The following is a 14,961-nucleotide window of genomic DNA, read 5'->3' on the forward strand; positions in this document are numbered from 1 at the left end:
GGGGGGGGCAAAGTCGGAAAGCTCTCAGTATCTGATAACAACTGCATCCTATGACGTCCTGATACGGAAAAAACCTAGGGAAAGTTCACGATAGAAAGAACGGTGGAGAGTAATACGATTTTTTAAGAATTTCAATATAGTCAAATTCAAAATTCGAATATCAGACGATAGGTACATTTTTGTGACACGAGACTGATTTTGATTTGAAAAGGGATACCTTAAATTTTGTATATTCTGAAAGTTGTTTAGAACCTTGGACATTTTTTTTTTATTTTTGGAAATTTAATTTTCTATTTCTACGTTTACCTAGTCAAGGTTTACGTACAAATTTTTTATGCTGTTCTGAAAATTCTTTTCTCCAACTTGTAATCATTTTTATTCGGTTTTAGAAACCACTGAGAGATTTGCGGTTGACATTCAGAAATTCCATCTACTAATGACATAATGAGGTATAATGGTAATCTCACGAACAAAGGAAACGCATGGAAAATGCTAGGGTTGCATAGGTTAAGAGGTGGTAGTAGCTTACGCCCCGACGAATCCTGAACAAAGGGAACATAGAGACGTTCCCCTGAAACCTACTGTACGGTCCTACCTGCGTATTTCAGGCAGTGATATAACAAAATGTCAATTGAAAAACTAAATTTCTATAATTTAAATTATTAAAATTACATAATATCAATTAGAGAGTGCCTAAAGAGAAAATTCACAAGCAAAGTACTAGAGACGATAAATATCAATAATAATATCTTATCATAAATCCAAAAACAAATGTACATACAATCGTATACAATAAATATGTACGATAAGTGAAGCAAGATATATAAATTCTTAATGAAATTTTATCAATTCAATTATCTAACCAGTACCTGCTAAAGCTCTATTAATTACAAGGAACCCTGAAGTCGGATGAGTGAATCCATACAAGAGGGGATGAAGTCCTCGATGAAAAAGTCAACCCCTCAGGGCAAAGGAATAATACATATATGGTACCACTTGAAACCCTTGGTGGGAATGCCTGGCATTCGCACAGCTGGGGGAGTAAATGCCGATTGACCTCTTCCAGGTCATAGTTGCCGGATGCAGTTTCTACGAATGTTCCATTGCCACCCACAACCCTTTCTCCTTGTTATTTCGTTCCGACAATTCCAAACGTCCATTCGAACAAGAACGCAGTCACGAGGGAGTTAAAGTATCATCGAGCCAATTCCCGACTTCTATTCTCTATGCTTTGGCTCTACAGCTGCGGCTAAAGGAGACCAAGAATGCCGAGCAATTCAAGAGCAGTAGACGGGAACGCAAGCTTCGCAAGAGGGCTGACTAACAAATGAGGAAAGAGATCTTCAAGATACTCCGTCGTCATAACTTCCTGGTAGATGTCACCACGTTCCTTTTATGCAAAGCTATTCATTCGTGGCCACACGGTTTCCGATCAAGCTCCTCGGCGCTAGTTGCCAAAGCTTCGGTCATACCTACTTGACACTTCTATTGGATTTCTGCTCCTAGTAGATTACTCGGAAATACCCGTCAATGTAAACGGTGTGATAACGAAGACTGAATTGATTTACGTAATAATTGGGACAGTCGTTCGATGCAACTCTGCGATGAAAATTATACGAATCGGTGTTATTGATTTGATAAAATATTTTTTTTAGGTTATATAAAATTACCACGAGAGCCTTTTCACGTCTGGTGACAGAGTTAACCGTTGAGAAAGGACTCGGTGCATGTACATGCTACCCTGTTACCGCACCCCAGAATTCTTTTGTTCTCGAATAAAAGCATGCCTGGGGAAAATCGTCCCGGTCGAGTCCCTATGCCGTCGCTCAACGTTGGGGTTGCTGGGTCTTCTTGGCCGATTTCTCGGGGTTCATATTTTCCTGTGACGCGGAGGAGTTACTCCATTGTCCTCTACTTTCTTGGAGCCGCTCCAAGACGTCGCTTTTGAGTTTAAAGAATCTCCAGACCCTGCCAGACGACATTCTCCTCGGCTCCTCTGTTCGTAAGTCGCCCTCGCCTCCTCTGTACTTAACCCAACCTAATCTCGTCTCTCTCTTGGACTCCACTCGCTTTAACCATCAACCTTCCATCGATTGCATCAGGTTCCTCTTCTGTATTCTCGATCGGCCGTTACGCGTTTGCTCTTCCTTCACATGATCCAACTCCACCACACTTATTCGCTCCTTGCACCTGCTTTCTGCAAATTGCTCCTCACTCATGGTATCCTGATCGACAGTGGCAGGACCAGCAGATCGAATAAACCGCTCTCGACTGTCTGTTATTCAATATTTTCTACCGTTAGACTATACTTAGTATACTGAATTTACGTACAAACAAAAATTTGATACGGGTTTTAGAATATAACTCGAGTCATCAAAATTCTGTCAACGAACCGCCGGCTGGATTAGAAACGTCATCGATTCTCTGCAAAGAGTAATAGACAGTAACAGAGCGAGAGATAGAGGGGAGTTGATGTTGTCATTACTTGGTTCTACTTCTACGGAATTTCAATTAGCTTCCTACTCGCCTAGCATGTTATCCTAATACCGTTGACATCTACGCGATTTATCTTTCTCCAGCCGGGACAAATTGGATTTACGGGGAGACCTGTTCACCACCAGGTTCACCTGTCCTCCACTTCCTATTACGAAGTGATTCCAGACTCGCCATGATTTCCTGATTGAGCGTCCGTTCGTTCTCGAGAGAAAAAAAAACTCGCCGATACCTTACGGAACTACCTTAGCCACGTAACTCTCCTCGTGTCTGCCAATTGAGAACAACGGGGCATCCCGATACACGGTGCAACTTCTGGTTAAGACAGTGTATCCATGATATCGGGACAACGTTACCGGCGCCGTTTTCAGGAGACCAGGAAAGACCTGCCGACTCTTCGACGTCCACATGGTGCCCTATTACCTGCCGTGTCTAGGCGTTTCATCTGTACTCGAGGAAGACCAGACGAAGAAGTCAGGGCCGTATACGTGGACGTTGTGCCTCACGACAGGAGTCCTATGATTTCCTGGTTGGACGCTTGGTGTTTCATGGAAAAAAAAAATTCCTCTTGACTCTGAGCGACGGGGCACAGTGGAACAAATTGTGCGTGAGGATTAATACGCACGCCTGGAACATGCCGAAGTCCTCCTGGATCCTCAGGATTTCCTGGTATCCTGATAACGTTGACATTTCACCGATTTGTCTTGCCTTGGTCGCTCTTCTTCATAAGCCCTTTTACGTTATTCAACCCGGGAAATATTAAGGAATGCCGAGGCTGTTTGCTTCAGGTCATTCTCCTCACTTACGGTTACTAATAACCACTGAGAACCTTGAACCTACTATGGTTTCCTGGTTCGACGTTGTTGAGCTGTCATACAGAAAAAAAAACGTATCAACTTTTCTTCACTTCTTTCAATGTTCCTGAAGCCCTGCCCACCACCTTGGGATCTCAGTAGAGATACCACAATGATGAAGGAGTAGGCATGGTTTTCATGGCGAGGGCGTGAAGACCCCCAGGAAGCAGCACGTGGAGGCGGTGCCATAGGAAACGCCTAGACCCTGAATTATACAAAATAGTCCACTCGCCTAACCGTATTGTCTTCTTAATTAATATGACTAAATCTATAACATTTAATTACTGGACCAAGAGACTAACACGCCATAATTGTATACTTTACTTAAAATTTGAAGGGAAAATAGAAAGCCTACGGTTGCAATGGGGTGCCGAGACGATGCTGAGATCCTGACATGACTTTCTAGTTGTGGGTTTCTAACATAACAAAAAAAAAACAAAGAGATCATAAGAATCGTATCGGTAGTCATTGTGAATTTACTATAGTATACAAGTGACAGAGCCTGCACAGGAGAATCATGACTTAAAACTGACAATGTTCATTTCATTGTAATCTCCAAGTCGCTGACCTACCTCACTACAGACCTAATGCTATTAATCAAATTTCCTAGAGCCTTCAATTATTGATCTAAAGTGGGTCCACTGACCCGTGTTATAATATGAATATACATAAAGCGGATAGTACCCGTAACAATGTTGTCAGAAAGGGCCAATCAGAGACGAGAAAAATTAAAAGGGTTCTTGTTGGCAGAATAGTACCCAGTCCTACACCCTCCATCACGAGATGATCGCCTAGTTGGTCTTGGCCTAACGTCAATTAATATTCATGACTCTTTAGAAAAAGAAGTTCGTAGGCACGTGGCGAGTTCAGCCAAACGGAGAAATGACCGAACAAAGGGGCCGGAGGGAGGAGGGGAGCGACTACCCTGCAGCTGGTTTAAAGATAAACGAGCAAAGCAGGAAACCATGAAAGGGCAAGAAGGGCTTTATCTTCCTGGACAAGTACTCCGAATTCCGGCTGAGTATCGGCCCGTCACAAAGGGTCCAGATTTCATATCTCCATTGTCTGTTCGTTTGACCTCAAGTGGGTTCAACCCTTAAGGGCGTACGCCTACGCACTTTGAACAGGGTACCATGAGGAAGGGAGTGGTAAAACTACGGGATGCCCTTCGTCATTGTAAAACCCTTCGATGATACCCTACCCCCATGATTTTTATGGTCACAATAAACTGGATTCACGACCCTATACGTTACAACCCTTGGAAACCTCTGCACGTGGAATCCAGGCTCTGTTGCTAAGGGCTCAGGGTAGTGAAAGTCAAATCGGCGAGAAGGTCTAACAGGACTACATGACTTGTATGGTAGATTTTCAAGATTGGTTTTCTCAAACCATATTATCCAAACGTATTCGTTGATAAGCCCGTATTACGAAAGCATTTGAATGATAGTGCTAAAACAAAACCAGGTCACGATTTTCTCCTACCAAAAGAAATGGATAAAGCCAACAACCGTGTGTTTCAAATTGAAATTCATGTAAAAATTTTTGAAAATTTTTGAAAATTTTTGAAAAAAAAAAATTCCAAACATTTTACCGACTCTATATTTTTCATGTTCGATATAAATGATCGAAGAATTTATTATCGTTTATTATTGTCAGTTCAAAGTTAAAGTGAAACAAAAGCCCATTAGCTTCTATTAATTCCTATTTGGCGCTTCTAGTCGCCCATGTTTAAGTTTCGAAGTTTTTACAATTACAATGGCATTCGGACCCAGATAACCTACATTCACCAATATTGTTATTACCTGTGTCTAGGATATACTCTCCTAATCGATGTCACCGAGTGGTTTCCCCTTTTCAGCCGTGTCTTGACCCGGTTAACGTTCCGGTAACGAAATGCAAGCATCGTAGCCGCGCCAGTGCGCATGCGCGGCCAATGATCGTAGATGGCCGACGCATCGAAGACAACGAGAGGCACGCACGATTCTCCGGGACTTCGTTAAAAGGGCTCCGCTCACAGGAAGGTAGAAGAGACTGTTAGTATTTTAGGGACAGTTGGGAGTTGGTCGTGTTGCGCTGTAAACCGCAGCGGCCCTAAGCATACGACATAGGGTGATGGCGTAACGCATCGTTTCACTTCGAGATAGCAGCCGTGACCCGAAAACCATTCTGTCCACTAAACCAACTGCGTATAGACACTAGAGCCACATAGCCTTACCTTGCTATTCATAGTGCACAGGGAATGGCTTAAACATCGAACGGTAGAAAAAGCTCGATTCCAGGTAATAACGCGTGGACAAGAAAAAATTAGCAAAATACACTAAACAATTTGTGCAACATAACCTCGTCAAAAAATTCATTTGAAATTCCATGGCGTCTACGAAAAATATCTCCGAACGATCGTAACGGTGAATTCATCGAAATTTATTGTAACGAAAATATTTTTTTTCTTACCAGAATAAAATTTTTTTAATCGGCTCACCCTGTATATACAACATGGAAAAAGCTAAGCAAACTTTGTATGTACTACCTATTGATAGTTGACACGCACACCGGGTACGTTTCACGCGTCTCATGTTCTCCTGATGAAAAAATCAAGTTTGTTTTGTAGCTAAAGATTTTTCTTCTCCTCTAACTTTACGTATTAATGACGGAAACGCGATGCCGGGTATTTTGACTTCGGACAGAGAAGATGCTGCTCCTAGTGCCGGATGGACCTGGATCTTCTACAATTATAAAGATTCTTGGACTGGGTAAAGGGTTTAGAGTCAAGGCGCACACGTGTCGTTCGGATGATCAGGAATTCATGTACACAGGGGATGTAGAGGATATGACGTATCTACAGGGAAGAAGAGGCTATCTTGACGTACATACCACGGGGCTGGATTACCCACGTGGCTCCATTCAGTAAAATTCTGAGACCAACACTGAATGGTATCAAATGTTATTGTCCAAAGTTGTATTTACTACAATGACTGTACTACCGACATTTATTCTCTTGAACTAAGGTTGAATCTCGAGAGGATGACGTGGCTCGAGATAGAGCGTGCCATCAGGTTGAGGAGGACATGAAAACAGTTTGTTATTTACCTCAAGAAAGTGCTTGCCAGCTTTTTCACACCCAGATAAAAAAACCCGGTACAATACTCCATTTCATCTTTACCACTATCAATCACAAGCGTCTGCTGTATCACGTCGTAAAATAGTACACAGTTCATTCGACAAGAGGATACCCGTGTATTACTCCGATATATGAAAAATGTTAGATCCGGAAAAAAAAACATTGAGAATCAAGTCTGACCCTATAAGTTGGTTATTTCTATATATACATTCAGAGAACAGAGACCTCTCTAATCTCCTTTTAACAATTTCGAGCAGATAACCAAAGTACGTACTACTATCTAGGATGACTAAACATTTAAAAGGTCGAAAAACAGTATTCCGCCGATAAGCTTCGTTCCCCCACGAAGACCCACACGATGAATTACAATAAATCTCTATGTCCGTAATTGCGTCCTAGTTTCCAGAATGTTCTATACGTTGATCCGTGTATCTCGTTGCATGGAAAGAAATATAAACACGTGGAGACTCATATAAGAGACGTATATAGATATATCCCAACTGTACGTATAGCCAGTGTGCCACGAATATGCATGTAAATGAATGGGGATTTGATAGGGCAACGTAGCAGGATAACAGGGGATGCCAGGAGGATTCAAGGGTCTTGCTGGCCCCTTAGAACTGAATAGTCCCCCCCCCTGCCCCCCCCTGAAATTCATCCACTTCATATCCCATATACATTACTCAGCGATGCTGCAGAGCCTCCCGCCCGGTTACCTTCTTACTACCGAAACCCCCATAAGCCTTCAGTGTCAAAACGTACAAGAAACTGTTTTCATGGTGGTTAATGAATACACGTGTTCCACCACGTGGCAACCACAAAACAACACAACTACGATCGCGTTACCAAGCCACCATGAGATCCGAGGAGATTGACACGGGGTGGTCCAGCCGTTTGGAATTTCGCAACATCCCTTGGCAAATCCCAGAGAAATCTTAGGGGTGCAATGTAATAGGAAGTTATAGCGTCGACGGAGCCGAATCGCGAGGGGTTGCCGAAATTCCTGAGGGATGCTAAGGCCATTTACGTTACACGGGAACCACCCCACGTTTACTATGGGGTTCCTCCATTGTCACCCTACTCCAACTTATCCCCATCAGATCGACCCTCCCATGTGCCACCGGGCTCGACTCGCCACGTGGATCCGCCTTTTGTCCTTTTCAAGGGGAACATTAATTTATTTTTCCCCGTGCATCCTACGCCTATGCCAAACGTTACACCGGGACTGTAATCCATCGCTACTCGCGGACTTGCAATTCCCGTTTGTACGATTCGCTAAGACTCATACACTCCCGACCCGGACTCAGTGCCTGACTAAATAACAATTTTGCCGTTCGCGGACTTTAGCCGAGAACAGAACCGGAATATCGAAGGAGCACTATATACATGTATCCTGTACTGTAATCCATCGCTGCCCGCGGACTTGCAATTCCCGTTTGTACGATTCGCTAAGACTCATCCACTCCCGACCCGGACTCAGTGCCTGACTAAATAAAAATTTTGCCGTTCGCGGACTTTAGCCGAGAACAGAACCAGAATATCGAAGGAGCACTGTACACGTTGCGTTAAAAAATGAATGAAATTCCTTATTGTATATGTAGCCCATTATCCACCAGAGAATTACAGCCGAGGACGCAGGTGCAGTCGCAGATGCTGCAGCTTGTCCAATTACTGACTCAGACGTTGTAATTGCTCTGAAGTTATCTCCCCGACACTTTTCCAAGAAACGCTCCGGGTCCTCCGATTTCGTTCGGGGAATAGACGGTCCTGCGAAAAAAAAAGAAAAGTTGTAGCTGTAAAAAGAAACTACGTGGAACATTAACGGCGCCTTTGTAGTCGCTCGGCCACGTTTTGTCGACGTTGTCATTGGAAATAATAAATTATTAACGAAACTCGACGCGTCCCTCCCTTTCGACGTCTCCTCGTCTGCGTCTTCGGTCTCTTCCCCGGCAAAGAGACTTTTATCTCGTCTTCCACACGTATGCGGGGAAGGCAACGATGCCAACGGGGAGGAGCGTGACACGTGACCTGCGCTCCGTACGACTTACGCGTTCGCTTGAGAATTTTGAATTAGTCTACCGACGGATGTCGCACCGTGAATACGTCGCCTTTACGTTATTCAATTCAACGAGCGAACGTTTATTTAGGCCGCCCCGTAAATACACACTCGTAGGTCAAGGCTAACGGAAACATTGACTGACGCCGCGATTGAATATTGTGAAAATGTAGATTGACAGTCGACCGCGTTCGCTGTTATACTAGTGAACGGATATAGATTCAAGTTTTCTTGTAAGCTTCGTTGAAGTCTGTTAGTAAATTAATGAACTTGTCGCCAAGCGAGAGACAATCGTGCGACTGGCTTTGGTATTATATACCGGAGACACGGAGAGCAGTGCTGTGAGAGACTGAAGCTCTTAGTGAAAATTTTACTTTCTAAGAGACGAGATTGTTACTTAAATTAATTATATATAATCATTGACAATGTTCCTTAACGAAACGCTACTTATGCTTATGTACACTACCAATATAATGGCCACTCTGAAGAACGATACCAGCAGTAACGTCTCCAAGGGTAACACTGGCCAATACAATTTGACTATGCTACCGCCGGATGAGAAAGACAAAAAGTTCAGCGCGAAAGACGGTACGGATATTCCTATGGTTTATTACTCTTATAAGATATCCACGTAGAAACAGGAAGCGCGTAGACACTCGTTTTACGATTTGCGGCCGGTTGCAATCGTCAATGATAAATTTCAGAGACATAACAACGACTCCTCTTGTTCTTGTTATTCGTTGAAGTTTTACAAATCTGCAGTCCGCTATCGCTGTTATCGTAACACGGGCGTACCGATAACCCCGCTGGAACAGTCGCTTGTGTATTTTCTAAATGCCGGTCAATGGTAAATACGTACGTAAGTGCACTGGCCTGCACAGGAGTGCGTTGCGAAAATAGATTAGGCACTGAAACTATGCGGAGACTCTTGCGCACGGACGCGGAGACTGGCTGGCTGGTCTCTGTGTGTAGATTCATTGAAAATCTCATGATTTAGCTTTGTGGTTGCTTATGATTTATTGGAATTGCGGAATTTTATGATCTGGACGGATTCGTTATCTCAGGTCACGACTCTGCTGGCCTTGATAAGGTGCAGCCGTTGTGTGACCTTGGTCGCTTCTTTTTTTTTTCAAACTTCTATCGTGCGTCTTTCGGTCGTCAAGGTGATGGACTTTTCGAAGAGAGGAACTTCAACCTAAAAAATAGGATTATGATGAATCTGCTGGGGAATGTTTTTTGAATTTTTGCGATAGACGTTTTTTTTTTTAATTTGAATTTTTTGAAAAATTGATCACGTTGTATAAGTCGCCTGCAGTATGAGGAAACGTTAGGTTAGAACGCAAGGCCATGTCTCGTTAATCAGGAGTTTTCGTAATTTGGTATTTATAAAGATTAAATAATTTTATAAGACCAAAAAAATAATTAAAAACTTATTACTCAAGTCAATAAACGACACTCGTACACAGTATTAATTGTAGCTCGTCATACTTACTTTTTGGACCGTTAGGTTGTCACACATTGCGAGATCGACGATTTCATTGATCTATAACTTTTGAACCACTGTGTATTTTTAAGTTCGATTATAGTAAAATCAATACGGCAGACTGGCAATAATGAACTATGGTTGAGCAGTAAAAATAATTTGTTCAAAAGTTATAAAATTTACAAAAAAAAAAAAACCTGTCACGAAGACCAGGTGAAAATGCACTTTTCCCCGGGTCCGCCGGACCAGGTATGACGAGCTAGGGTTAAAATTAATTAAAGTGTCTAAATGAGTTATTTTTATTTTTTTTTTTAGATGGGGAAATTTGGCGATGTTACCAACCTTACGGATGTTTCTTCATCGGTCCACCGTGGTCAGAAGAGAACAGACCAGTTTTATTTCCGGATCGGCCGGACAGTATTCACCCGCGCTACGTTCTCTATACTCGGAATCACACTGAGAGTTCTGATATCGTGGAAATAGATCAATTCGACATAATACACCAGTCAAACTTCCGGAAGCATAAGACCCTCTACTTCATTATACACGGTTATCTCGACAACGGGGACAAGACGTGGGTTCTTGTGAGTTGATTAAAAAAATTCATGACTCGTTAAGGAAGCATATAATTGAACCACCGTCACTGATTAATTAATCTATCTTTTGTTAAACTAACCTTAGAGAACAATGCGGGAACTTTTGATTCGAGACGATGCCAACGTCCTCATTGTCAATTGGATCGGTGGCGCTGGACCACCATATACGCAGGCTGTGGCGAACACACGATTGGTCGGCGCCATGACAGCCCGACTAGCAGCCAAATTAATAGAAACTGGTGAAGTTCAAGCGCACAAGATACATTGCATAGGGCATAGCCTTGGTGCTCATACGTGTGGCTACACTGGGCATACCCTGAAGACCTCCTATGGTTACACCATGGGCAGGATTACAGGTGAGAAAACGGGCTGTAGTAACCTGAAAAGATGCAAAGTAACCTCATGAATTCATTGGAAGGTGAAATGACGTAAATGGCTAGAACGAAAAAGTTCATTAGATCAAATAGTAAAAAAGAATAACTTCAACGTCTTTGCATTTCCATTACGATAATGTCGTTTTGACATACGAATGAATCCCAGTGACGCACGTTACTTTCGCATATGTTTATTTGTCTCGGGAACATCGATCTTGGACGTAAATATCCCCCACCGCGGGCAGATCTTCGAGTCGAGTAACTCGACCGGAAGCTCACGAAGCATCACCGTAGACGACCGATCGACTCCCGATCGATTAGGATAGCAGCTACTCGAAGAGAAGTCCTGCGGGAGAAAACGCCTGGTGTCGTATGCTGGAACTAAATACGTCCTTAGCCTGGGTAGTCCTAAGTGTAGGTTGAGGTTAGGGACTATTATAACGGAACTCCGCCCTTGGTACGGTACATCCCTCTCGGGGGAACTTTCTGTGTACATCCTAAAGGTTGTCCATGCCGGAAGGAATTCTAGAACGTATGCGGGACACACCCCTTTGACATTAATGCTCATTGGTCGGAGTGAGTTTACACCAGGGAGTTATATGGTAGGGGGTGCTTTGAGTCCGTATCCTTCATGTTCTACCCACTGGCATTTTTTAATCTAACCTGAAGTGTGGAATACATAGCCTTTCTTTTACATTTGACGCCTTTGACTTACCCCACTATCCTGTCAATGGTGTTCGACCACCATAGCACTAGTGGGGGGTTGTTACGTAAGCTATCGATCTCATCGGGAACGACCAGGATAACAGAGAACGTAAGGGTAGAACCGATACTGAGTTACTGGATAGTCTAACGATAAGCTAGTATCGACTACTTATAGAACTATAGATATAGAAATGGATAGAAATTTTTGATTTTTTGGGATCGGATTCGTTGACTTAACTGTCCTCCTGGTAGAGTGGCTCGTGATCTCGGGTTATTGTGTTGTGTCAGTAATGGACGAGGAATAGGTATGGAAACTCCGCCCTTGGACCCGCCCGAAGACAAGACCGAGGTAAACAGCCGTAGTAAGAGAACACGTCCGAATAAGAAGTGGCAGGACGCATCTTGTGAAAGGATCCAGTGCGTTAGGATGCTGTTGAATCATAAATTGGACAGAAAATAATTTCATAGACCATTGTCATGGATAATAATCTTTTTTGATGGAACAAATTGATTTCCTGTATTATACAATTTTCTATAGAATATACATGTGACCTGTATTTTGCCTGTTAGTTTTAATGACCTTGTTATTTTTATTATGATAATTATCATTTTACTTTCTCTAACAGGTCTCGATCCAGCAGAACCACATTTCAGCAACACTTCACCGATGGTCAGGCTTGACCCATCTGATGCTCATTTTGTCACTGCGATACATACTGATTGCAATCCTTTTATTAGTGGGGGTCTTGGTATTACTCAGCCGGTGGCTCATATTGATTTTTATCCCAATGGTGGTAGAAATCAACCAGGCTGTAACGAAGGTGTATTAAATTCCATTACCTTGGAACGTGGCAGTTTCTTTAAAGGTATTTAGATTATGTCTTAATAAATAATACTATTTTGAGGATTGATTATTATTGAGATATTTTTTTATTTCTTCATTATTACAGGAATCAAGAGGTTCCTTGGCTGCAATCATGTCAGGAGCTACGAATATTTTATTGAAAGTATCAACACAGCCTGTCCCTTCCTGGCTGTTCCTTGTTCCTCCTGGGACCGCTTTCAGCAGGGCCACTGTTTTGATTGCAAAAATCAGTACTGTCCAAGATTTGGTTTCGATGCTCACCCTGGAAATCATCATGCATCTACATACCTAATGACTGGATCACAGAAACCATTTTGCAGTAAGTCTTTTATTATCATTTTTTATTTCTATTGGCATGTTCAGGTCTAATATGATAATTTAATTTTGCAGAGGCCCATTACAGAGTGACTATAAATATATCAAAGACTGATGAAAGCTTGGATCATGGTGGGGAAGTTGGAATGTTCATGATGCGAGTTATAGGAGCCAGTAATAAAAAAACTGAGAGAATAAGCCTAAGCGAGACTTCAAGGTACTATGAACCCGGAAGTACTCACACTATCGTACTTCCTGGAGACGTTGTAGGTAAACCAGAATCAGTAGAATTATCCTGGGAGTATCAAACGTCGGTATTTAATCCATTGACATGGAGACTCTTACACAAGCCAAGAGTTTACATTGATTCAGTAACAGTAGACAATTTGGAAACCAGTCAAGGGTAAGTTTAATGCTTGGTGATAATTCATATATTCAATGTGGTGTTTAATTAATTCATCATTTTATCATTTTTAGAATCACAGTCTGCCCGGATGAATCGAAGACCTTATTAGCTAACGAGCCAAAAATCCTTCAAGCAGACAATTGTCATCCAACCGACGTTAATTTCGTGTCCACATGAGTGACTACACAAATATTTTACTACAGTAGGAAAAGAAGAAAATTGTCGTATAAAAAGAAATGAATAACTGAAGCAAACTTTTACATCGTACGACAACCACGTCCTAGCACAAGAAGGATATAACCTCTTAGTGTTCTTTTATAATTTTAGAATCTCGATCAATTCCAATGCGTCATTCTCATTTACGCAATCATTTCATGAAGAGAAGTAAGAAAAGCGCGGAAGTAAACTATAGCAATTCCAAATTTTACTTTGATATGCTACAACGTGAAGAGACCGTTTCTCATTGCATGCATATGAATTCAGCTATATACATGTATATTTCACGAATCAGTTCCCTTCACCGTCATTAAACATATTGACCGTATTCTACAAGCTTCCCAGCAAAGAGAATCATATTTCTTAATCCTATCTCACCTTGGCACTTTCATGCTACGTGACAGATCATTATTCTACGATTAAACTATAATTTAAAGTGATAAGGTCTATGTCATATATGATTCCATTGAAACAGCTCGCGTGTCTATCGATAATAGGACTGCACCAGATTCCAGACGTTGAAGGCTGCCTGCTCCTTGAGTGCAAACATTATGAAGGACCAATTATTACATCTCAACTGAATCAATGAAAATACTAAGCTTTTAGGTTGAGCCATTCTGAATGGCCGTGACACTGATGAATCTGTCTAATATAAGTATGTACAAGATTAATTAATTGCCCTGATCAGATCAATTTTTATTATAATTCGCATTATAAGATTATTAATTGTAAGCTAGTGACTATGACGTATCGGTATTCCGTGTCTTTCGTAGGGCATTTTCATTCTTGTAGATATATATACACATATATATCAAGAGACTCGGTCGAGTCTCGCGCCAAGTACAGGCAACCGGCTGTACAGGGCGCAGCGCGCCGAGACTCTTTACTCGAGTCAACTCCTTATACCTGTGTTTGGAACGAAATATCTTATGAACCGCTATATATGAGGAAAAGTTATTGATACATTCACTATAGGAATTGAAGGTTCTGAAGCGATTCCCACCAAGTTCAATACGATTAGTGTACGAGATCAGGGCGTATTGAAATGGCGAGCGAGATGATTTTATTTCAGTTCCGTCGTCGTCGTCATCGTCGTCGTCGTCGTCGTCGTCGTCGTCGTCGTCGTCTTCGCACGTCCATCGCATTTTTTACACGACAGATGGCGCTGACTGCTTTGCCTTCTTTACCTATTTGTACTCTGGATGGTGTTGGTAATTTACGAATACACAACACAATCAAATACACTTTGTACGTGAAGCTACCGTTCACACGGAATTTCCAGTTGACATAAGGCTGCTTTCACAATAGTATAGAATTATTAAGGCTTTCATGTGGAGCGCGTGTGTATGCGTGTACGTATGTGCGTATGTGTGTGCTTTGACATAGTTCCTCGTATTTTAGGTGACTTAGAGATTAGAGATGGGATTTCCAGATGCTCCTCTCCGTAGTTTTCTGTAACTAGGTGTCGGATGTGGAAGTC

At 42.1% G+C, this 14,961-nt stretch overlaps 1 protein-coding gene and 1 long non-coding RNA gene across 2 annotated transcripts in view; one reads left to right on the forward strand and one right to left on the reverse strand.

Annotated features, from left to right (window-relative positions):
• Positions 1 to 10,236, reverse strand: part of LOC107263724 — a 19,690-nt gene extending 9,454 nt beyond the window's left edge. The window contains exons 1-2 of the long non-coding RNA XR_001536759.2: positions 9,381 to 10,236; positions 8,079 to 8,232 (exon numbers count right to left, since the gene is read on the reverse strand). This is a non-coding gene — a long non-coding RNA (uncharacterized LOC107263724). The remainder of the gene's footprint in view (positions 1 to 8,078; positions 8,233 to 9,380) is intronic.
• LOC107263721 (pancreatic lipase-related protein 2) lies at positions 8,528 to 14,152 on the forward strand. The gene is made up of 7 exons (XM_015731224.2): positions 8,528 to 9,109; positions 10,320 to 10,588; positions 10,686 to 10,956; positions 12,306 to 12,545; positions 12,630 to 12,863; positions 12,935 to 13,262; positions 13,337 to 14,152. Exons 1-7 carry the CDS (start codon positions 8,947 to 8,949, stop codon positions 13,440 to 13,442), a joined length of 1,611 nt encoding a protein of 536 aa, XP_015586710.1. The 5' UTR covers positions 8,528 to 8,946; the 3' UTR covers positions 13,443 to 14,152.
• The last annotated feature ends 809 nt before the right edge of the window (positions 14,153 to 14,961 follow it).

This window comes from Cephus cinctus, unplaced genomic scaffold (assembly GCF_000341935.2).
Source record: "Cephus cinctus unplaced genomic scaffold, Ccin1 Ccin1_scaffold0160, whole genome shotgun sequence".
Taxonomy (NCBI): domain Eukaryota; kingdom Metazoa; phylum Arthropoda; class Insecta; order Hymenoptera; family Cephidae; genus Cephus; species Cephus cinctus.